The 25135-nt window shown below is 34.6% G+C and overlaps 1 protein-coding gene across 1 annotated transcript in view; it reads right to left on the reverse strand.

Moving 5' to 3' along the window:
* Positions 1-25135, reverse strand: part of FAF1 (Fas associated factor 1) — a 469659-nt gene that overhangs the window by 220017 nt on the left and 224507 nt on the right. The window contains exons 7-11 of the mRNA XM_024739340.1: positions 23130-23154; positions 16981-16989; positions 13258-13285; positions 9584-9590; positions 6773-6887 (exon numbers count right to left, since the gene is read on the reverse strand). Coding sequence (XP_024595108.1) covers positions 6773-6887; positions 9584-9590; positions 13258-13285; positions 16981-16989; positions 23130-23154 — 184 coding nt within the window. The remainder of the gene's footprint in view (positions 1-6772; positions 6888-9583; positions 9591-13257; positions 13286-16980; positions 16990-23129; positions 23155-25135) is intronic.

The following is a 25135-nucleotide window of genomic DNA, read 5'->3' on the forward strand; positions in this document are numbered from 1 at the left end:
GTATTCTTTGTTAATGGTTATAATTGAAATAAAGTTGAATTACAGTGTCAATAAAACATGTCATCAAACAAAAGTAAACCATGGAACAAAAATATATCACAAGAGAATTATACTTGAAAGTATAAAAACATACAAATACAAAATAACTGACATGTATTCCTAGATATGATCCCTTGTATTTTAACCCACATAAGCTTGGAATAAGAATTAATCATTTTACATAAGCTAAGAATAAGAATTAATCATTTTACAGTGTCAGTGTTCCAAATTATATACAAACGGCTTTACGGATAAGAAATAATTATAAATTTACACAAACTGGATTTGCTTATACTTTCTTGTTATTTTTATAATAACTCTGGTTAATAATCAGAATTATGCTAACAAGAACTGTGCAAAAACATTTTGTTTGGAAGTGCATTTGAACTTGTTATTAATTACACAATTCCAATTTACATTTAATGGACTTTAATACATTACATATTTTTATGGGAACATGTGGAGATCTGGAAAAATGGTTGGCTCGAATAAGTGGTTCTCTTTTAAGTTCATTTTATCCCTTTGGGTTCACTCAATAACAGCAATATATTTTTAAAGTATATATTTTACTGAAAAAATACATAAGTCACAAACCAAAAGCTAACAGATGTGTGACTTCTAATTAGTTATAATAATCTCTGCTTCGATGCCATTAGAATGAGCCTTTCTTTTCTTTTGAAAACTAAAAAAGCTTTCCTTTGAATTTTAAACTGTCAGGGTGCTTCAAAGTCAGTGTACAAAATCTGCTTTGATTAAAATTTTAGACATCTACAGTGATAACTTTATGAAAGGAAAATATTAAATTATAATTATCCTAAACAGACACAGTCTTGTGAAACTAACCCTACATTCATGTTAAAACACAAAGAGTTGAATATAATGAATTTGATTCATCCTCGAACACAAAGCTTCACCACAGTAAACTCAGTCAACTGTTGCTCTTGCGCCTATATTCATGGTGCTTAAATAGCTCACTTTAAAACAAAAAAAACTCCAATTGGCTTTTCATATATCCACCCTCCCCAAAAATAACGCACTTGAAAAACTCAAATGATATGAAAGGCTTCAAGGCCTCTTTTCTCCCTTTCATACCCCTTTTTTTTATTTCTGTTTGCAGTAATCTGCCTTTCTCTTTCTCTTTCTCATTGCTACAGAGCAAGCGAGGAGGCTCAGAGCTTTGAAAAGGGGGCTCAATGTGTAATGGGTCCACTAGAATTAATTTACTTGCACCAAATCCATTGAGCACAGAGGGTTTTTTTTTCCCCCTCTCTCTCTCTCCCTCTCACTCCTCAAATCATTTGGAGTCGAACGCAGCCCCCAGCCTTTGTAATTCTAGTAAAGCACTTAAAGTGCACAGTAGGTGTTCATGAGGACCATCTGGTCAAAAGCAAAACAAGCTGCTGATTTTGCCTTTGAATAGAATGAAGCAAGTGTGAATTAGTCTCTTCAATTAGCACTATTACAACCTGTCAAGTGCATATTGTAAAACAGGATTATTACAGTATTGGTCACCAGTGCAATTATTTACTCTCTGCCTTTTCTTGCATATAAAAATGTCTTATGTTTATTAGTTTCTAATAACTGAACATAATATCTCTTAACCCAGGCATTTTAAAACTACCAACACACAAATCACAGATTATGAAATACAGTCGGCCAAGAAGCTGTTAGGATACACATATCTTAAGTAACAAAGGTCTAAAGCACCATCGACTCTTAACAAAATTTCATTGTTTCTAACCTTCTTGAATGTAGGCGAAGAAATACTTACATGGCTAAAAAAAAAATGTCCAATAGAGATTATTCTAAAATACTTTCAGAGGGAAAGAAAGACTTGTCAGTTCCAAATAGCTGCATTGTAAATATCAAATTTATTTCCTAAGGGGATAATTTATTAAGCATCACAGAAAACCCCAAAGTTTATAAAGTGATCATTACTGATTTATTCATTTGAAGTGGTATAACTTCAACAGATCTCAGTAACAAAGTGCAACTTGAAACTTATATACAGGCAAAAGAAACTCAGTCTCCTTTTCTGAAAGCTGAAAAAAGGCTCAAATTCATTGCCCAGTTGCTTAAGAAATTATCTCTCTTTCATTCTTCCTAAGATGTCATTTTGATTTCAAATTTTTAAAAATCAAACTATGATACACGCTAATTAAAATGGGTTCATTCTAATTGAGCTTATATATGCCGTTCATCTTACAGTAAAAATAAACCCCGTAAACTTTTAATTAAATAAGCACACAATTTAATTTACCCTATTGCATATGCACATTCTTATCTCTCTACTCTTCAGTTCTGTGCCAGCAGCCCCCACCCTCTCCATACTGGAAAACAAACAAACCAAAAAATAAACAAACAAACTATACGTAAAACATATACAGAAAGGGCATGTTAGTTAAGAAGTTTTAGTCAACCCACTACTAGAAAATTGCTCTTTAGTATAATCTGTAAAAGACTACAAATGTACTGTTAACAACGTCCAGCATTAAAGGAGAATAGTTTGAAATGTGTATTAGTCAAGCAAGTTGAGTAAGTAGCAAGTGAAAAATAGACACAAAAACCCAACAGGAGTTTCAAATTTGCAGAATCAGAATTAGTCTCATGATTTCACAATTATTTAGCCAACATTATTTTTAAGGACCGGTATGATTTATTTAGTTCACTTCTTGTTGCTAATTCAAAAGTAGTGGCTTCCCACTTAACAATTGCTAGTATTAGTAGTGAAATGTTTTACTATTCCATGCAGGATATATCTTTATAAGTTGTCGATTTTTCCCTTTAATTCCCATTGAGAACTAAATAAACACTAATAAGAACAGTGAGAATTCTAGGGTAAAGTGAAACTCAGAAAAGGATTTAAATAATTCCAATAGCTCTTCATAGTGCTTCTCGCTGTAAGAGATAAGGAATACTCCATGATTCCGTACCAAAAATACTTTGGTTTTTTATCAGTGTTATTCTGGGTCACGTGTGTATTCCTTAAGTTTGTATGACATCTAAAAGAAAAGTGATATTTTGTCTAATAGGAGCTTTTGCAATAGTAAGATGGACAACAAAGAATTAGTTTCCAAGAAAAGTTGGCTTGATTTCAGGGACTTTATTTCCTTTTCCACACCTGGGTTTAGGATCTGAAGTAGGCAAATCAATCTTTTTTCCCCCTAATTTAACCAATCCCAAGTGCATTTGTAGCCACAGATCTTTAAAAATCAGAATTACTGAAATCTGTACAATTAACTGTTTAAAAATCTAAATTCTCAGTGTAGAAAATTCATTAAAATAAGGTAAGCTTGTTTAAATTTTCAGGGAAATTCACTAAAGTGTGTCAACTAGGTAATTAAGGATCCAAGAAGGTAGAAAGACAGATTGTCACAAAGTTATTGTTATATTATTTGATAATTTTTATAAACTATTTTGTCATAATGGAAAAAGGGAAAGGATTTTTATTCTTATGACTACTTGCAACCTTCCATTCTGACCTTTTTATACTGTCATTGCCTTTTCCACAAGTAGGAGGATAGTGTAAGTGGAAGGATTTGTAAAGAGCTTAAAAAAAATAACCTCAATATCTAACTAGCTTAAATTAAAGTCTAGAGCACCCAAAGGATATAAGTCATGCATTGTGAGGCAAGAGATCACAGAGGCAGAATGAACAAACACTTGTACAACTATCGGTTTATCACCACTAACCTGCATGAACATATGGTCACTGAAGAGTTATTTAAAATTCAAACTGCAGCTAAGTTCTATTTTCTAAGTCAGTATTTTAAAAAATGTATTTTGTTAATTAAAAATTGAAATTATAGTACCTTTGTCAATCCTATTTCATTTAATAGAACTTTCCCTCTGGAGGGAAAATATTACAAGAGATTTCTTTTAGAAATGCAAGGCTTTCAAAAATTAAAAATACCAGAAAATGGTATTTTTTCCCCCACCTACAATAAAAATAATATACAACTACACTGGAAAATAAAATCAGTTGTTTTTTTTTCTTCCTTTTATATGTTGGTTGGAATTCATTCTTGAACCTATCAAACAACACTGAAAAAAGATTTCTGAAACTGGTGACAAAAATTAATTTACAAGTTAGGATATATGGTATCATTAAGCTTCCAAATTAATAGCAAAAATTCTAGCATTTATAAAGTAACACTGCAAAATCATTTCAAGATTATATTTTTATTGTGTTGCAACCTGACTTTCAATCATGCAACAACAAAAATACATGTACTTAAGTGTCACTGTGGGTTGCGTGGCTGTAGCATAAGAGCATCTTGTCCTCCTTGAACCCCATTCCAGATATTCCACAAGTTGAAGGAGAAAAGTCTTAGGATTAGGCCTACAGAGTGTGACCCTAGGCCTAGAGAGTATAATCCACATTCCTTTTCTAAACTGTACAGAATAAAAGAGTTTATGTGTACCTGTCTACCCACAGAAAAGCAACAGATATTAGAAACAACTGCATTTATTTTTTTCCTGGCAACTAGCATTTCAAATATTATTTTAAATCAACTTTTAAAAGATAAAAAAAGGGAAAAAGAAAAAAAAAGAAGAAACCAAACTCTTGTTGAGAAATACATAAGAATATTTGTCTGCAAAAATATTTTCAGGACACTTTTCATTTAGAAAATGGTATACTGTTTTCAAGTCCTTGAAGCTTAAAATATATTTGGTAATCTAAATAGCAGGACGCAGAGAACAGTTTCAGCCAACTGTGGCACACAATGGCACATTCACAGAATTTTAAGTATTTCTTTTAATAATTGATGTAGTCATTTTGAATCATTCTGCATAGGATATCAGGTGTGAGCAGATTGCATTAACGCTGCTTAAACATTTCAACTTGTCAGTATGGCCAACTCGATTTCGGAAATATTTGCAGTATTTTCCCATCGAAACAGTAATAAAGGCAAAATAAATATATGCCACTACTTTATAATCACCGAACATTAATGAATATTTTATGTCTTTTTAAATCTCCCTGTTTAATTTAAAAGGGTGAAATTAAGTCTCCTCCCTGCAATATGCCAATTATCTGTAAATCAAACAATAACTTGGCTATTATGCTCCTTTTTGTTAATATAAGAGAAGCTAATTTGAAAACACTGAACGGCATTTTTAGACTATCTCAGTTTAATAGTCCTCTCTGCCCCCTTGTGGGAGAAAGTTGAAACACACTCAAACTATAGAAACTGGAAATGTTAAAACAAAAATGCAAAAAAAACAAAAAAATGTAAAATTCTGGCTGTAAATATTGCAATCAGAAAAAAAAAAAAATAAGGCAGTCTATATGTACCCTTCATGCGATATACTAGTCTTCAACTTAAAAAAGGAAATCAACAACAGAATGAAATTTACCTATTATCTTTGCTGTTCTTGATTAAACTGGGGTTATTTATTTTGAAACTGAATTCCCTATTTAATTTTATCCAATATATAATTTAAATTTCATAATCATGAGGCTCCCAGAATAACTCTGCGATAGGGCCAGAGTTAAACATTATTTTTAATATAAAAATGACAATGATTCTTCAATGAATTAAAATTTTAAATTTAGAGAACAGAACATCCATTATAGAGATTAAAAATGAAATGGCAATTAATATATTTAAAATCCTGAAAAAAATCAAATAATTTAAACCTATGATTCAAATTAGGGGCCAAGAAAAATCTTAAAGATCTTAGTTACTAGTCAACAAACTATTCAAGTGATAAACAGAGAAAATAAACTTCAAGTAATGAGTTATTTACGCCAAATTCAGAAGTTGAAATTTATCGATAAAACATGAAAAAAGTAAAACCATTAACAGTCATTACTGAAATAATTCATATACTTCCGAAAAATGATTAGGGTGAAAACAACTTGTTCTTTCAATATGACATTAATAATTAGTTGAAGCAATGTAGTCCAAGAAAAAATTTATGAAATAATCTAAGATTAAACAAGATTAATTTTCTTTATAAAAACATAAGTGGACAATGACTGTTGTCTTCATAATTTACAAGGGGTAATGTGACATAATCATCATTTCACTGTCTCTAAACACAAGTCTTGTCACATAGCCTTACACATTTTCCCCCCCAAAGCAGATAAATTACTAGCTTTTAGGTAGGTGGGGTCACAGACAAGAAGTTACCTCTTCTCTCTTGGGGGAGGTTCTTTTTGAAACAGTGGCCCTGGTTGGTCACATTGATGAAAATATTTACACTATAAATAGATTCTTCTTAGATACTCTGAGCTAAATGACTGGGTTCCCTACAGCATCTCACGAATACTGCCCAAGGCTGGAATTCAACTGCTTAAGAAAAGCCTCCTCAATTCCTTTTGGAAATAGGCAGGATACACACTATAAATAATATGTTTGAGAGCAACCTTTCAAATAAAGTATACGCATGTTTGAAAATGCATGCTGTCGATAATCTCCAAATTAATATTCTAAATAATTACTATAAAACTATGAAATATATAACAATGTTTTTTTTTAAGCAGCGTTTTAAAAGTTGACTATTTTAAGAATTATCAAGAGCTTTCATTTACAACATCTATCTTTCTAGGTCAAGTCATTTAATGTATCTACAGTAATCACTGATGCTCAAGTTAATTAAAATTAAAAACCCAATAATGAAACATAAAGAGAGTTTCCAACCAGAACACATAAGCCCTCTTTAACAGGGTCAACATTATCTATAATGAGCTACCTTTATTCCTTAGCTGTGAGACATAACTCACCTCTTGAATGGTACTGCTTCCTGAGAAGTTCAGGTTGTACTCCCGCTGGGCTTCTCGGTGGGTGATGATCAGCATGAAGTTTTGATTTAATGACTCCTGCAGGGCACTGAAAGGGCTGAAAGAGAAACAAGGAACTCTGAGATGAACAAGTTCTAGCTTGCTTTACGGTTAGCGAAAAAACCCCAGGAGTACCATAACCTCCACACAGGCATGTCCGGGACCAATGTTATCATCTTTTCAGCTCCTAAAGGCAAGAGAGCAAGCCGAGAACAACCAAGGGGAGTTAACCTGTTAACTCCTTCTCTACCAAGGTGTTTTTTAACTTCAGTTATAAATACTTTGCATACATAAGAATTTCGACAAGTCATGTGCTGCTGTCTGCATATGTATTTTCTCCAAGAGAAGCAAATTTGTCAATTATATTAAATTCCAAATATGCTACTAAAATGTATACTCAAAAACTCTGGTTCAATTCCAAATGAAACAGCAGTTCTGGAAGAACAGAAATTTGAAACTATTGCTTATACTCATGAGTGTCATATAGGTATACAAATACAGTTTCAGTAAAAATTGAGAAAGTATGGAAATCTACAGAACTTTAATTGCTATACCGAAATTCCTTCAAAATAATTGTGCTTTCACTTACAAGTCAGAAATACCGAGAATTCAGAAACTGGAGAATTCAGAGCAATATTAAACTCTGTGCCAAAGTTCCAAAATGTAAGAAATGTGTCAGAAACATGAAGAATAAATGAATTTAGCCACATTAATTAAGAAAAATAGGCCATGGTTCTATTTGTTTATAACAATATTAAAAAGCACCATCGGCAATGAAAATAAAAATGTGTCACCATTATGTATGAACAATCTGTATTGCTAGTCTCAAGTGTAGTGCTAGTCTCTCTTCCATGCTATGCTTTAGAAGCAAAAAATATATACGGTTCTGGCCTTCATCACTCCTCCTTTGCCAATATGTAACTATGTGATAAATATAAATGCAACATAAGATTAGAATTAGGCAGTTAATCTGTGTGTCCCAGTGTCACCCATCGAGTTCACAGGTAAATTACAGATTCAAAATACCTAGGAAACACCTATATACAGCATGAAATATTATTGATCAAAGTCAAGGGAAATAATACCCCACTAAAATAGAGTTTCTTCAGGCAGGAACCTTTGTCTTTGATCCTTACCACTTAAGCATAATGCCTGGCACACTGCAGATAAATATTTATTTAATAATGAATAAACTGTAAATTTCCAGAAGGCAAGAGTCTTACTCATATCTGTATTTTACACAGCAATGCTGCCTTCTGGAAAACTACCATGGGAATTAAGATTTTGATTTTGATTCACTTATTTATCTACATTAACTGAATGCCTCGCATTATTCCAGATGCTAAGGAAACCAACCCAAATAATACACAGTTCCTGTCCATGAAAACCTTCACAATCTAATGAGGGTAGACAGACACGTAGACAGCCATAGTATTAAGTGATAGATACAACTAAGAAATTGAAAAAACATACAATGAAAACCAAGAAGGAAGTGCTTAACTTTGCCTCAGTGAGAGGGGGAAAGGGTTAAGGGAAAGCTTCAGAGGAGAATAAAAATATAAATTGAAATATAAAGGATAAGTAGGACCTTCGAGTTTATTAATTGGAAGGGACTAAATTTTTGTTTTATTTGGGGAAAGGAGATGGGTGGCACTTTTTAGACTAGGAAATAATAAATGGAAGAACGCAGCATGTTCATTCACTCAGTTAACATATATTTATTGAGCGCATACCTATGTTTATGACACTGTTCCAGTTGCTAGGGACACAGTTATGACAAAAAAAATGGCCCCTGCTTTCATGAAACTTATATTCTAGTAAAGGAAACAATACTCAAGTAAATAAGTAACTTTAGAGAATGCTAAGTGCTATGAAGAAAATAAACAATATTATAAAAGGTATCAGAGGGGTGGGGGGAAGGAAATTATTTTCAACATAATAGTTGGGGAAGACGTCTCTGAGGAAATGACATTTAAGTTGAGGCTAGTATAAGAAAGAGAGAGCAGGAATCTGATCATGTAGGTCCTTGTAGACCACGGTAAAGGACTTGGTGTTTATAGTAATTGCAAAGGAAAGCCATTGGAAGGGTTTACACTGGGAAATGGTTAAGATCTGACTTACATGTACATTTATACAACATTATTCTGGTTGCTCTGGCTACAGTGCGAAAAGAGTCAAGGCAGGGCTAGTCCCAGCAAGAAGTGATGGTGGCTTACGCTAACTATAGAGGCAGAGAGTGAAGAGTTGTCAGGTTCAGATGTATTTTAGAGGTAGAAGCCAGACAACTTACTGATGGAATGTGAGAGAAAAACATAACTCTAAGGTGGTCGGAGCAAGTGGAGAGATGGAATTGCATTTAACAAGGAAAACTGGGTTAAGAATAGGTTAGGTAGAAGGTTTGAGAGTGAAGTTATGTATATATCAAAGTTTAAGGTGCCTATTAGAGATCCAAAAAGAGATATCATGTATAGCTGTGTATAAGAGTTGAGGGTTAAGTAAGAGAGCTCGGAGCAGGAGAATCGACAGCACATACAGGAACCTGGCCCCCCACCCCGCCCCCCTTATCTTCAGTTTCCGTTTCTGCAATTTCAGTTACCTGCAGTTAACCAAAGTCTGAAAACATTAAATGGAAAATTACAAAAATAAACAATTCATAAATTTTACATTGCAAGCTGTTCTGAGTAGAGTGATGAAATCTCACGCCCTCCTGATCCATCCTACCTGGGCCATGAATCATCCCTATGTCCAGAATACCCTGCCCCTTAGTCACTTAGCAGTTATCCTGGTTATCAGATAGACTATCATAGTGCTTGTATTCAAGCAACCCTTATTTTACTTAATAATAGCCCCAAAGCACAAGAGTAGTGATTCTGGCAATTTGGATATGCCAAAGAGGAGCCATAAATTGCTTCCTTTAAGTGAAAAGGTGAAAGTTAAAAAAAAATTGTACGCTGAGGTTAAGATCAACAGTAAGAATGAATCTTCTACCAATGAAATTGTGAAGAAGGAAAAAGAAGTCTGTGCTAGTTTTGCTGTCTCACCCCTACATGCAAAAGTTATGGCTACAGTGCATGATAAGGGCTTAATTAAGATGGAAAAGGCATCATATTTGTACAATAAGATATTTTGAGAGAGAGAAAGTCTGCATTCACGTAATTTTTACATTGTTATAAATTTTCTATTATTAGTTATTGTTGTTCATCTCTTACTGTGCCTAAGTTATAAATTAAACTTTATCATAGGCATGTATGTATAGGCATACCTCATTATATTGCACTCTGCTTTATTTTGTTTCACAGACTGTGTTTTTTACAAGTTGAAGGTTTGTGGCAACCCTGCACTGAGCAAGACTATTGGCATCATTTTTCCAACAGCATTATTTTTTAATTAAGGTATGTACATTGTTTTTTTTAGACATAATGCTGTTGAACACTTAATAGGCTACAGTATAGTGCAAACATAAGTTTACATGCACTGGGAAACCAAAAATTCATGTGACTAACTTTATTACAATATTTGCTTTATCGCAGTGGTCTGGAATTGAATCCACAATATCTCTGGGGTGTATGCCTGTATAGGGAAAAATATACTATACGTAGAATATGATACTCTCTGTGGTTTCAGGCTTCCACTGGGGGTCTTGAAATGTATTCCCCATGGATAGGGGGACTACTACAGATAGTATGTAGATTTTGTAGCCAAAAGAAATCACCTAGGCAAACAGGGCTCTCCTCCCAAATACTGCACAGCGTTCAGACTACCTCATGTCCTACCATTAGTATTACTATAGACTGCCTCTTCTCTGAATTCATGTATCGTATCCCTTATTTAATATTTATTTATAGTGTGTTTTGTATGGTTTGCTTTGTTTCACGTGTGGAAGTCCTGAATTCAAGACTACAAGCCTTTTGAGAGTAAGTATCTTTATTATTCACCTGTATTTCCCTTGACACTTAGCATACTAAAAGGTGATTCAAGGCAATCCTATAAACACTTAAGGAATAGTTCTGCATATTTGGAACTCCACATAAAGAATGACTAATTCTCATTTTTTAAGCCTACCTTTGAAGTGCCATTTTACTCACAAAATTGTAGTTCAGAAAGGTTAAGTAATTTCCCAAGGTTATGCAGCTATAAAAAGATGGAAGCCAGTTTTTAAACTATATTTGATTCTATGTTCTTCAGCATCCTATCTCCCAAATGGCTAGGCTGCTTTAGGGATACAAAGATGAGTAAGACCCTGCTTACTAGGAGTTCACAATTCATTCATTCTTTCTATAATTATTTGATTCTTATTTGTAATAATACAGGAATCAAAGATATAATCACTGACCTCAAGACAGACTATTCTGAGAGTTAAAACAGATATGAGGATTGTAGAGAAGAAAAAGAGAACTTTGAAGTACTATGAAGAAGAATGGATAGTAAGGGAGGGTGGGAGGGAGGGAGACGCAAGAGGGAAGAGATATGGGAACATATGTGTATGTATAACTGATTCACTTTGTTAAAAAGCAGAAACTAACACACCATTGTTAAAGCAATTATACTCCAATAAAGATGTTAAAAAAAAAGAATGGATTGTAATTTGACAAGTATATAATAGAGGTGATTTCAGACACAGACTAGTTTGAGCAGAGATGAGATTGGAGAATACAGGGAAGGGTGGAGAAAGCAATGAGGAAGAAGTATAAGGGGATGTAAAGAAGGGTTTCTGAAAGAGGAAACTTGAAAAACGTTAAAGACCAACATTATGGGGGCTTCAAATGCTGGGCTAAGGAGCTCAGAATTCCAGAAGTCTTGATTATTACATAGATAGATCCTCCTTTATCTTTACATATGAATCTACACAAATGTTTAATACCTTTAGTGCTTTCCTTTATGCAGTTCCTTAGATATGTTTCTTGATGTTGACTGGTAGGCTTGTGCAATAACTTTGTAGAAAGGTTTGCCAGGACCAGCACCGACTGCCAAACTACGTTTGAAGAACACCAATTTAGTCTAGTTCCGTAATTTCCCAGGAGCCCTGGGGAAGGGTAAGTTTGGCAAGAAAAAATATTTATGGCTTTAAACTCCTTGGGAGTCACAGAGTCAGATTTGAATTCCTGCTCCACTCCCTACTAGTTGTTTGACCTTTGTCTCCCACCCCCACAATAATTATTCTTTCAATACTATTTATTTTGTGTCTACCATATACAGGCCCTTATTTTAGGCACTTAACTACTCTGTAAATTGTTTCCTCTTCAGAAAAAAGAAAATAACCTTTACCTGATAAAACTCTGAATATTAAATTTTACAAAGCCAAGCGGGAATTTTTATTACATGTAAGTTTTAAGGTGGTCTATTATTAAAAATAGAATACTTTTGAGGGGTACCCATACTATAAAATCTTACAATGACAGTAAAACATTAACTAAAGTGTCTATGGTGGTTTTGTGCCAGTTATTTTTCATGTTTTAGGAGTTGATAAAGGGTAAAATTGTAGGAGTTGATAAAGGGTAAAATCTTCTTTTTAATTTATTTTTTATTTTTTATTGGAGTATATTGATTAGCAATGTTCTGTTAGTTTCAGGTGTACAGAAAAGTGATTCAGTTATACACAGACATGTATCTATTCTTTTTCAAATTTTCCCATTTAGGTTGTTACAGTAGGTCCTCCTTGTTGGTTATCTATTTTAAATATAGCGGTGTGTACATGTCAATCCCAAACTCCCAATCTATCCCCCCTCACCCTCCTGGTAACCAAAAGTTTGTTCTTTAAGTCTGTGAGTCAGTTTCTGTTTTGTAAATAAGTTCACTTGTATCATTCTTTTTTAGCTCCACATATAAGCGATATCATATGATATTTGTCTTTCTCTGACTTATTTCACTTAGTATGATAATCTCCAGGTAAAACCATTTCTGATGCATGGAACATAACTGTACATTAGGCCTAATGTTATCCAAGCTCACAGGGTTCTTTTTAACACAGATCTTTTTGGAGGTTGATATACCACATTCATGTTCCTTGTGAGAATGTTTTTTATTATCTGCAACCTCAGACTCCAGCCTGATTCATTCACTTAGCCATTAATAATAATGGCTAGCCTTTAATGAGTGCTACTATGCATCAGGCATTAAGTAAGGGCTTTGGGTCAACTTTATGAAGTTTATTATTATCATTTTCTTGTTACAGATGAGGAAACTGATGTTAAGTTACTTGCTTAATGTCACACACAAAATAAGTAGTAGTAACTCTTCTAAGGTCTAACTCTTATGATTTGTCCTCCAGATACTGGGGAAGAGGACCCAGTAAGATCTTATTTCTGCCTTCATTGAGTTTATTGAGGAATGCACAGACAAGCAAACCTACAACCCGCATATGCTACCATTTGCTAAGAGCTCTAATACCACTTTTGCTAAGATGGTATGGAAATACAGAGGAAGAATACCTAAATTAGACCAAGGAGGAGGCAAAGGCTGTAAAGGAATTTACTATGGTGATTTGCATAATTTTCAAAGACTTCATTGCTAAAATATTATCTATAGAAATTGATTCTAGCTGCTGCTTAGCAGAATATGTTGAGCCCTTAGTTGCTGCATCTATGAGCAATTTTCTCCACAATAGTGTCTTCTAATAGTTGGTTAGGATAGTTAGCCACAGTTAATCCACCTTCAAGCAGTCTCTCTTTTACCTTCAAAATGCAAAGTCATTCATGCTCCTTCAACTTTGACCTTCAGAATAGCTGAGGGTAATTACCAAAGTAGGTGGATGAGAAATAATACAAAACAGTTTTTTGTTTCCCTTAATGGCATGTTTTCTCTTCAATAAGAGGGAGAAGGAAAGGTGTAAGCAAATGTAGAAATTTTTTAAAAGCAGCTGCATTTTAACTCAATGCAAGAAATGGTTTTAATAGAACATCTATTCTCTCCTTACCGGTTTTTAATTTTTCATTCTCTATTATGATTTTACTTTCAGTTTGAATATTGGTATTTACCAACAACGAGATGGTTGTTTCCACAAATAGACAACAGTCATTAAAACTTACCGTTGCTGTACCCTCAAATACAAATTGAAATTAATGTTTGAAATGTAATGAAAATCATATACAAGCTTTGAACTGGTGGTTATTTGCAAAAAACACAACACAGTGAATGTTAACATTTAAAAGCAATTAGTGGCAAAGTGCTAGACATTTTCACATATACCATCTCATAATTCTCCTAGCCAGTTTCTTAATTTTCAAGGTGGGGGAGGGACAGTGGGAGGCATGTGAGAGGGAACTACAAAAAGATAGATAGATAGATAGATAGATAGATAGATAGATAGATAGATAATCTACCTCCTTAAAATTTTCAGTAGTATAATAAGCATTAATATCTAAGCCACCAACAAAATTCTAGAAATAGTTTTGGCAGAACATCCCTTCTCTACTTTCTTTTCTGTCCACAAGTCTTGGACATTCATTCTGCCAATGAATGTCCACCTATGCCTGAGGGGATCCCATTCCAATTTAACTATGAGCATTTATCAGGAACAGAGAAGTCATCTGTAAAATATCTGTCTTCTAGTGAGTAACAACTTCATTTTAATTCACTGACTTAGTTTAACACATTTTATATCGCCATCCAGTTTTTTTTGGGCGGGGGGAAGGACAGTATGGGGAAAATTAGTGTACAGCAAATTTTAACACAGGCTCCAATAAATAAACTTGAAGTTACAGACATTTTTTTATACCTGAGAACATAAAAAGCCATAAATTATTGGCCTCCATATGTCAAGTATTGATGAAAGCAACAACATTAAGAAAATATATATAACAGCCTTTACTGTCTTGACTGCTTATTTCACATTGAGAGAGCACTTTAGTGATCCACTTATGCAGAAAGCACATGGATATTTTAATATGTATGACACAGTGATTTTTCAAGGTTAACTTAAGATTGCATTATGGTAGTGAAATGATCATTTGATCATCATGTACCTATATACCTGTCATTAATTCCTGATTAAGAAGAGGAATGGCTTCCTCCTGACAAATAGCAGCAGGCCCATAGGGTAGAACAGTAAAAGGCAGGGTGTCTTGCATCAAGGATAATAACAGTAATTTTAAGGATTTCTTCTTCAGCAATTCCTTGAATCAAGAATTCCCTCTTAAATCTTCAGTGGGCAGAAGATTTGGCCAGGCTAAATCAGAGCCTTCCTATGAAAACAGTAACAGTTCTAGGGGAAGCATTCATTGTTATAAAGTATAAATCCATCAAGATTAAGCAACTAGACTAGGAAAAACAACACATTCAGACTTGGGTTTCAGGGCTGTTATGGATTGAATGTTTGTGAATCCCCTCAAATTCACATGCTGAAAGCCTAACCCTCAATGTGATGGTATTTGGAGGTAGGGCCTTTGGAAGATGATTATGTTTATATGAAGTCATGAGGATGGGACTCCCATGATGGGATTACTGTTCTTATAAGAAGAAGAGAGAACAGAGCTTGGGCTCTCACCAGGAACCACATCTGTCAGCATCTTGATCTTGGACTTTATAGCCTCAAGAACTATGAGAAATAAATGTCTGTTGTTTAAGCCACCCAGTCTAGGGTATTTTGTTATAGCAGCCTGAGCTGATTAACGTAAGGGCTTTTAAGAGTTCTGAATTCACAGCACTCAAGTAAACAGATACCATCAATTCTGCACAGGCTTCTACTAAATGGCTATCTGTTTGTTAAATGGTATATACACATCCAAATTAAAATTCCACTCATTAAAATCCATTGTAGAAAACAATAAGTGTTTGTCAAAACTCATATAACTGGGGAATACTTAAGAACCCATTTATTATATGTAAATTATATCTCCACAAAAAAATTATAAGCCATAAAAAGTACCTGAACAATTGGATAACCACTATTTTGGCAATTAAATGGGTCCCATATTTTTAACTTCAAAAATACAACACGCTTTTTATCAACGTAAATGGAAACCATAGATTTTTTGCCATTGCTACTTAATAATACTATACGACCACTGACATATACGGCTGTTGTCCGTGAAATTAAATTTCTCAAATCAATGTTGTATATGTAGTTAAGATGAGTAAAATATTAACATCAATACAGAGATCAAAAAATCTCCTGTTTCATTCCTGCTGTGTGTGTATGCTATTTCTTTTCTTGCACTGGATATTTTAAACAAATATCAATGTAAAATAACATGTTTAGAAGGTTCATTTCCAATAATTTTATTTTTTAAATATGACCTGATATTGAAGCCAAAAAAGTAATTTTTTCAAATTATTGTGACTTTTTCTTATAAAAATATAAATAATAATCTTAGAATGTGCTATTGAATTTTTCATTAATAATTTACAATTTATATCTTTCTAAAAGGCCCTACAAAATTTTCTCTCCTTTGTCTCTTTGGGAATATTTTATTATCTACAATGATCTTTTTATCCTTTCAGATATATCAAGCTTTTAAATTAAAAAGCATGACACATGGCAATTTAAATTTCCATTCTAAACTTACAGAGTCATATGAGCTCTTGTCAACAAAAGACCAAATTTACTATAATTATGGATTATTTACACTAAAACAAAATAAGAAATCAATATGTAAATGTAATGTTTGTAGTAGCTAATGCAGCCAGCAATGACAGATTAGGTTCAAACAGCAATCAGTTTGAAAATCTGGCACATATGTAAATGAGCTAGGGACTTGATGTTTACATTTGACTGTATTTCATTCAGGATTTTTAAATTGTCTCAGGAACAGCACAAAAATAAAATGTTAATCTTTCCACTACAAATATAACTTGAGCCCTCATCGTAACTGAAATTAGGTTTTGCTCCTGTCCAGCTAAACTAACATATGATACTAATAATTCTGAGCTGCAGATTACATCATTCTTAATTAACACTCTGCTACAGTTGTTAACATCCTCCAAGACACCATGCTATCATCACCACAAGTTCTGTAACAATCTTAAAACCACGTTTAACAAAGGTTGGCCTCTTACTCTGCAGCTACTTTTAATTGCTTTCTTTGCTAGCAATTAAATATGTCTAGATAAACAAACATTCGGTTTCACATAATTCTTAACAACATTTTCATGAAGATTTCAAAGTTCAGGTGTCCTTATGTCTATAATTACTGTTTATCAATATAGAGATATACTGGATTCAGCTAAATGTACTAACCAAAGTATATAAAATTAATCAAAATTTGGTAATTAGCGGTGATAGTGATACATTGTGATCCATCAAGTAGTTCATAGCAAAACTGTCAAAACATAATTCTATTCATCTAGACAAACCACGAAGAAAGAAAAAAAAACTTACAGATACAATGGTTTTTGTTTCATGAATTAGTGACCAAGTTTCCGACTGTCCATGAAATCAACCATAGAGAATACCTGCAGTTCTTTTTCAAAGTGTGATGTTAACAAGCTAATCTCAGTACTCACTGACCTATCAATAGGCAGTAAACTATTTAAATGGGTTTGCTACATCAATCCAATTAGATGTCTTGTGATCTCCACCAATGCTTTAATTGGGGACAAGTTTCTTTCATCCAGAATGCATAACTATAGGGAAATGTCCTCTTCTTAAAATAAGCCACTTTTCAAGTAGCCCCTTATTAAGAAACACTTAGCAATCCAATACTTCCTAATTTCACTTTTACAAAATCTAATAATAATGCTCACAAGAATTAAAGTTGAACAGTAATCACCATAATGTACTTGAAACACTGATTATATTAATTTATTCTTAAGAAATTAAGAGTTACTTTAAGAATGATACAGCGAATTGTTATCAACTACTTACAACACTGGTTAAACATTTTCACAGATGAATATCCTTTGTGAAAACAAACAAAAAAGAAGTTGTTTTGTAAAGCATTTTGGAAAAAAAAATTAACCAATCCTTTCAGAACATTTACTTGCATATGTAAAGTTTCCCCTTTCTGTACCTCAGTTCCCCTAGTCATAAAATGGGACTAGATTAGATGATTGCTTTAAATCCTTCCAAAGATGATACTCTAGAGCCTTCTTCTAAGTCAGAGCTCTGATGGATATGACTCTTGCATTAAAGGAGAACACCAAAAATTGAAATAGCAGGATATAGACTAATAAAAAGTTAAAAATATTATAAGGATTAACATCTGTGCAGATTCTGAGGTGCTGAGGAAACAGAAGTAGGATGAGAGCTATCTGAAAGCATCCTTAGAATGTCCTTGTAGTTAGTGAACCCCACAATAGTTCCATGATACTGTTCAGTTATCTTTTTAGTTGGGATAATGGGGGGTGGACAAGTATCCTGAATGGCCTCACTACAGGGTGGGAGAGATGGGAAAAAGAAAAGAAAAAAATAAACTGTTTGTATGAGTATCAGTACACATACCACCCAGAGGGTGTCACCTCTTAGCTAAGACCGAGGCTAGCACAGCTGGATACCTATTACCACAGCTAGTTATAAGAAGGAGAGATAGAAGAGGAATAGTTCAGTTTTTCCCTTAATTATACCAGGCTTAATGGATTCAGTGAAGTGCATATCCTACGTAGAAGGTTAGAAGAGACCTCAAGGATCATGAGAACAATGTTTCATTTGCTTTTCTTCAAGCTTTTGCCTCTGCTTACAGGGTGAATACTATTTCTGCCCATGCTGCTTCTCCTCACAAAGGAAGTGTTTTAACACTTGTAGTATTTTCTCCCCATTCTAAACCTGCCTCCTCCAGAGAAAAGAAGAGACTATTATAATTATTCACAAGGTCACCTTGTACTAGGTTAGGCTTCACAGAAGGCAGGGGATGAGACCAGCAGCTTCCTCTTCCATTTCCTATGCCCTAGTGCACTAAATTCCTTTCCACTTTTTATCCTCTGTGGTAAACACCCCTGGATAAGATTTGCCATGAGCTCTCTAAGCTATGTTTCCTGCTGTGACCAGGTTGGTGAGGCAGGTCTATTGCATCAGTCCTTAAGGCTCTGAAGACCCAGTCATAACTCTTTTTATAGGTCACTTGAGCATGTGGGTCCTAAGATTTAGATCTGGAGTGAAAGGTAAAAAACCTCACTTAGGACTCAAGTCTAAGCCACATGATCCATTTGGTGCTTGTCTGGCTACTAAAGCAGTTTCTTTTTCCAGTCATGGAGCCTCTTTATTTTCTGGTAACATCTGAGGCCCGGAGCAGAGGAGTGACCTGCGCAAAGTTAAACAGTGATTCTGTAGGAGAGCTGGAGCTAGAACTCAGATGGGGCTAGGACTCGGATATCTTGACTCACTACTCCTCAATTTCCTTCCACAGTATCCATCAGAAAATATAATATCCTACTCTCACCTAACTCAAGGCTACTGTCACCTGCTTTCCCACCAACGGTTTTCCAAGGACAAAAAAAGGCCACATATTTTAACACCAGTGGTTTACTTAACTATCACAGGAGTCCCAATTAGAATTTACTAATTGAATTTACTGAATTTACTAATGCTTGCACAAATAGCAACTAATTCAAAATCAGAATTAAAAGCAACTTCACAACTCAGAAGCCATACAAGGGGACCATATGCTAGACTACATGACCAGAGCTCAACAATACCCTCATAGAACTCAACAAAATGTTAATGGGAACCATCCTCCCAGTATAAAAAGGTCAAAGTTCAAAAGCAAGACTCAATTACTACTTGTAAAAGGGACAGCTACACATAAGGGATACCTTATTTTCTGTCAGCCTGCCATAAAAATGAAGACAATCTATATAATTAAAATGGAGCTGGACATTTTTAGCACTTATTAGAATAAGACCAAAGCAAGTTGAAAAGACTGTCTTTTATTACCAAGACACCCATTCAGTCCTTTTCTAGCAAGGTGATCATTAGTAATACCAAATCCAGAAATACTAAACCTTCTCCATTTATATTTATACATGGCCTGAGGGCTTTGGCGCTAGTTATTTCCCTTGCCTAGAATACTATTCATTCTGCTTTTCACTTTAATGGTTCCTCAATCATTCATGTCTCAGTTGAAACAGTACCTCTTATGAGAGGGCTTTCCTGACCTTACAACTTACAGTAGTCACCCAATTACTTCTTATCATATCACTCTATTTCAGTTTTCTGCAAAGCTCTTGTTATCATCTGATAATTTTTCTGGTTTATCTTATTTGTAGTTTGTTGCCTGTCCCTCCACCCTACCATGTCTACACATATTATATTGTAAACTCCATGAAAGCAGGTACCTTGTTGTCTCGTTTCTCATTGTATCCCTAACACCTAGAACAAGGACCTAACACATTTTAAGATGGTACTCAATCTATATCTAGTAAATGAGTGAATAACTGACATCCTGCATGAATAAATGAGATGGACTCTCCGTTTATCTGAAAAACACTTTATGATGAGTCTGACAAATAGCAAAACAGCCAATGGAGAGACTACACATGCATGGATAAAAAATTAAATGCCTCCATTTGTCATGAAACTTTCCATATTCATTACAACAAATGTTTATTAAGGGCCTCTATATAGATGGCACTCTCGTGAACTGAGGGAGATGCTCAGTAAGAATGCTCTTGCTCTTTACATTTTGGGATCTGGTTGGAGAGAGGACAGCCATATAAGAAATAATTCTAGAGAAACTAAGACTCAGAGAAGAAAGATGTTGCCTGAGGCCACAAAACCCGTGTAGGACAGTTCTAGGATAAACAGTGTCTCACTATAAAGCCAGAGCTCCTTCCATTACTCCATACTTTGATGAGAAAAATGAAAAGGAACACTGGACAAAAAGGCTAAACTCAGGTCAAGAAGTGGAGATTGCCTAGTTCATTACATTTATGGGACACTTGTAAGACCTTCGGCTCCCCAAGCATCTTATATCTGTTCCGCATGATGCTTGATATCCCTCCATTAGAACTTTACTTCTTACCTTTGGTCTCTCTTAGGAGGCAAACATCCTTAGGCATGTAGCACTTCACAGTATTCATTCCAAAAATAGTTCTAAGTACTTACTATATTTCAGGCCCTCTTTTAGCTGTTGAGGATACAACAGTGAACAAAAAAGAAAGTCGCTGATTTCTTACAGCTTTACATTGTGATGAGGGACACAGACAACAAATATGAATATATTACTAATATTACTAATATAATGCATTGTTGTCATAATGTAAGATAAAGGGAGAATGTATAACAGAGGAGCTTTTTTAGCCAGGGGAATCAAGAAAAGCCTATCTGAGGATGTAACATTTGAGTAGAGGCATGAATAAAGTAAAGGAGTAAGCCAAGTTGATAAGTGGTAGATCATTTCAGGCAGGGGAATAGCAAAGTGCAAATGTCCTGAAGTTGAAGCACACTTAGAATGTTTAGAGAAGAGCAGGGAGGCCAGTGTGGCTGGCAAGATACAAGCCAGAGATGAGAATGATAAAAGATAAAGTTAGAGAGAGAGTCAGGAACAAGATTATATAAGTCCTTTATATACCTTAGTAAGGAACCTGGATTTTATTCTAAATGCAAAAACGCAAATGGAGGGGTCTGAGCAGGGGAGAGATCAAGTTATGGTTTTTGGTTCATTTACATCTTAGACCATTTGAATGCTGGGAGAGGTGCCATTTGAAGTAGTGGAATAAGGACAGGGGAAAGAAGAGGTCATTAAATGGTAAGGCTGAAAGAAGGCAAAGAAAAGTTTACCTACTCATTTTTATTATCTATGGTTATAAGTGAGATTTACACACAATTTTTTCTTACATTATCTTTTTCTAATTTTGGTAACAAGATTACATGAACATTAACTTTTTTTTTTAATTTATTTATTTTTGGCTGCATTGAGTCTTCATTTCTGTGCGAGGGCTTTCTCTAGTTGTGGCAAGCGGGGGCCACTCTTCATTGTGGCATGCGGGCCTCTCACTATCACGGCCTCTCTTGTTGCGGAGCACAGGCTCCAGACGTGCAGGCCCAGTAGTTGTGGCTCACGGGCCTAGATGCTCCGCGGCATGTGGGATCTTCCCAGACCAGGGCTCAAACCCGTGTCCCCTACATTAGCAGGCAGATTCTCAACCACTGTGCCACCAGGGAAGCCCTACATGAACATTATAAAATAAGATAGGTAGCAGTCTCACTGGGAAGAGTTTGTGTAAAATTTCTTTATGGAAATCCTCTGGGGTGGGGGAGGGTGAAGAAGTGGCATGTGAAATTTTTGACTATAAATTCAATTTCTTTGATGGCTATCATTTTTTCAGGTTACCTATTTCTTGTATTCATTTTAGTACTTGATAGTTTATGCAAAATTTTCCATTTCAACTAAATTTCAGATTTTAATAAGCCATAAAGATATGCTTATTTTATTACTATTCACACACATTTTTGTTTTAAAACAATTTATTAATTTCTTATTTGTTTTGTATTAACTTATTTAATGATTATTTTATTAATCAAATAATCTCTTCTGAATCTGTAGTTAAGTCCCCTTTTTCACACCTAATATTTTTGTGCTTACCCTCGTTTTTTCTTGGCTTGGTTTTTCAAGCAGTTATTACTTGTTGATTACTTCTATCATTAATTTCTATCATTAATTACTGCTTTTAAATCTTTCTTTCCTTCTATTTTCTTCAGACTTACTCTATTGTTATTTCTCTATTTTCTTAAGTTGAACATACAATGCAATTGTTTTCTATCTTTCTTATCTTCTAATTAGTGGACTTAATATTACAAATTTCCCTCTAAGTACCACTTTTGCTATATTCAAAGTTTTAACATATAGCACTCTTATTTATGTTCACTTCTGAACAGCTAGTAGTTGCTATCATGATCTCATTTTTACCCATAAATTATTGTGAAGTAAATTATTTGTAGTATCCAAATGTATGGAGAATCTCAGAGATACCTTTTTATTATTACTTCACTTCTAATTTTATTGCATAATGGCCAGAGAATGGGTCAGCATGATAGTGATTCTATGATACTGGCTTTGTGTTCTAATACGTGGTCAATTTTCCTAAGTATTCTATATGTGCTTAATTTGGTTATTCAAGTAATAAATAGCCTACAAAGATTTATTGCTTAATTCATTAGTTTCCATAAGACATTTGTATATAATTGTGGTTGAACTATTTCCCCTTGTAATTTTGTCAATTTTTGCTGATTTGTGCACACAAGTTTACAATTGTCATATCTTCTTAGTAAACTGTCCCTCAATATTATTTGCCTTAAATTCAATTTTATGTGATATTAATATTGCCACACTACATTATAAAAATTAATATTTGGCTTAAATATCATTTCTTATACCCTTTATTTTCTCTTTTCTGTGTCATTTCTTTAAGAGATATTTCTCTGATAAACAACATACAGCTGACTATTCTTTTTTCTTCTAGAAGCATGCAGGTTATTTTTCTTTAGTGTTTATCCCCTTAAGTTATAACATTTATACCTAGGTTTATACTTTTCTAATACAGACTGATTTAATCAGTAGCTGTAGCTTTCTTCAAACAAGAACCTAAACAAGCTCTCAATAACTACCCTCTCTCTGCCATCACCTAACCACTACCTCTAATTCAGTTTACCCATCTGCAAAATGTGACAAAGAACACCTATCTATGATTTATTGTGAGGATTTAATCAGATAATATATATATATATAAAGGGCTTGGCAAAAAGCCTGTCTTCATAAATGATAACTGTTGTGTCACTATCACTTACCAAATACTTTTAACTTCATATCCTTATTCTTGTAACTATTACCTATCTTCTACTGCAGTATTCTCTATAATTTACACTTTTCAACAACGATTACTTAACAGCACTGAAATCCAGAATCCAGAAATGTTCTTCATTTGCTCCAATCTTCTTTTCTTCTGCCTTTTCTACTATCTCTAAACCTGCCAGGTAACTTCAACACTTAACCCCTGGACTCTACCCTGCCTCCCTGCTATAGACTGAACTGCATCCCCCAACCCTAGAAATCTTATATTGAAGCCCTAACCCCCAATATGGCAGTATCTGTAAACAGCCTTCAGGAAGTAATTAAGATTAAATGAAGTCATAAGGGTGGGGCCCTAATCCAATAGGATTGGTGTCTTTATAAGAAGAGGAAGAGAGACAAGAGGACTCCAGTATTTGCTTGCTCCCTGCCTCCTCTACTTCCCTTCCCCTACTTCCTTTCCCTCCCTCCTTCCCCCCTATCCCCATCCCCCCATATGAGGACACAGTAAGAAGGCAGCTGTCTGCAAGCCAGGAAGAGAGCTCTCACTAGAAACTAAATCTCACAGGAACCCTGATTGGGCCTTTCAGCCTCAAGAACTGTGAGAAATAAATATCTATTGTTTGTCACCCAGTCTATGGTATTTTATCATTGCAGCTTAAGTTTAGATACTCCCATACCCTTTTTGGTTTCACTTTTTCAAATTTTTCCTATTTGCTGTCTCTTCCTCCTCATAATTCTAATAATTCTTCAGTCTCTTGACCCTACTCCTCCCTCAACTTCTCTCTCCCTTCAGAGTTGAATTTTCTGAAAATAACAGTAACTCTAATCCCTCATTTCTCACTTATCCATTAGAATCTACTACAACCTGGTTCTTATTCTCATCTTCCTACCAAAAATAATCTTAATAAACTCATTAATTACTTATAAACCAAACTGATGACCTTTTAAATAATTATCATCCTACTTGGAATACACTGCAACATTTTGTAGCATTGTACATTTGAGACAAAAAATATAGGCAGTAAGTAGTACATATTTTTCAGGATTGTCTCAGTTCTAGACATGTGACTGAATTACATATGGGACACACACCAGTGAAAAGCTCCACTGGCAAGTAGGAAACAGGTGTTTATAAATAGAGACTTGTCATCTATATATGTTTTTGGAAACTGAAGTATTGAGAGGAGACATCAGGGAGAATGTACAGTAAGAGGGATTGCTGAAAACAGAATTCTGGGGAACACCAACTTTTAGAGCAGATGAAGAAAAGAGGTGAGTACTGGATGAATCAACCTGAGTGGCACACAGGACACCAAAACAGTGTTGGATATTTTCTTTAAAGAGATGAATTAAGGGGACTTCCCTGGTGGCACAGTGGTTAAGAATCCGCCTGCCAATGCAGGGGACATGGGTTCAAACCCTGGCCCAGGAAGATCCCACATGCCATGGAGCAACTAAGCCCATGAGCCACAACTACTGAGCCTGCGTGCTTAGAGCCTGTGCTCCACAACAAGAGAAGCCACCGCAATGAGAAGCCTGCACACCGCAACGAAGAGTAGCCCCTGCTCACTGCAACTAGAGAAAGGAACGAAGACCCAACACAGCCAAAAATAAATAAATAAATAAATAAATAAATATATATATA

Source organism: Neophocaena asiaeorientalis, unplaced genomic scaffold, assembly GCF_003031525.2.
Source record: "Neophocaena asiaeorientalis asiaeorientalis breed wild unplaced genomic scaffold, Neophocaena_asiaeorientalis_V1.1 scaffold138, whole genome shotgun sequence".
Classification (NCBI taxonomy): Eukaryota; Metazoa; Chordata; class Mammalia; order Artiodactyla; family Phocoenidae; genus Neophocaena; species Neophocaena asiaeorientalis.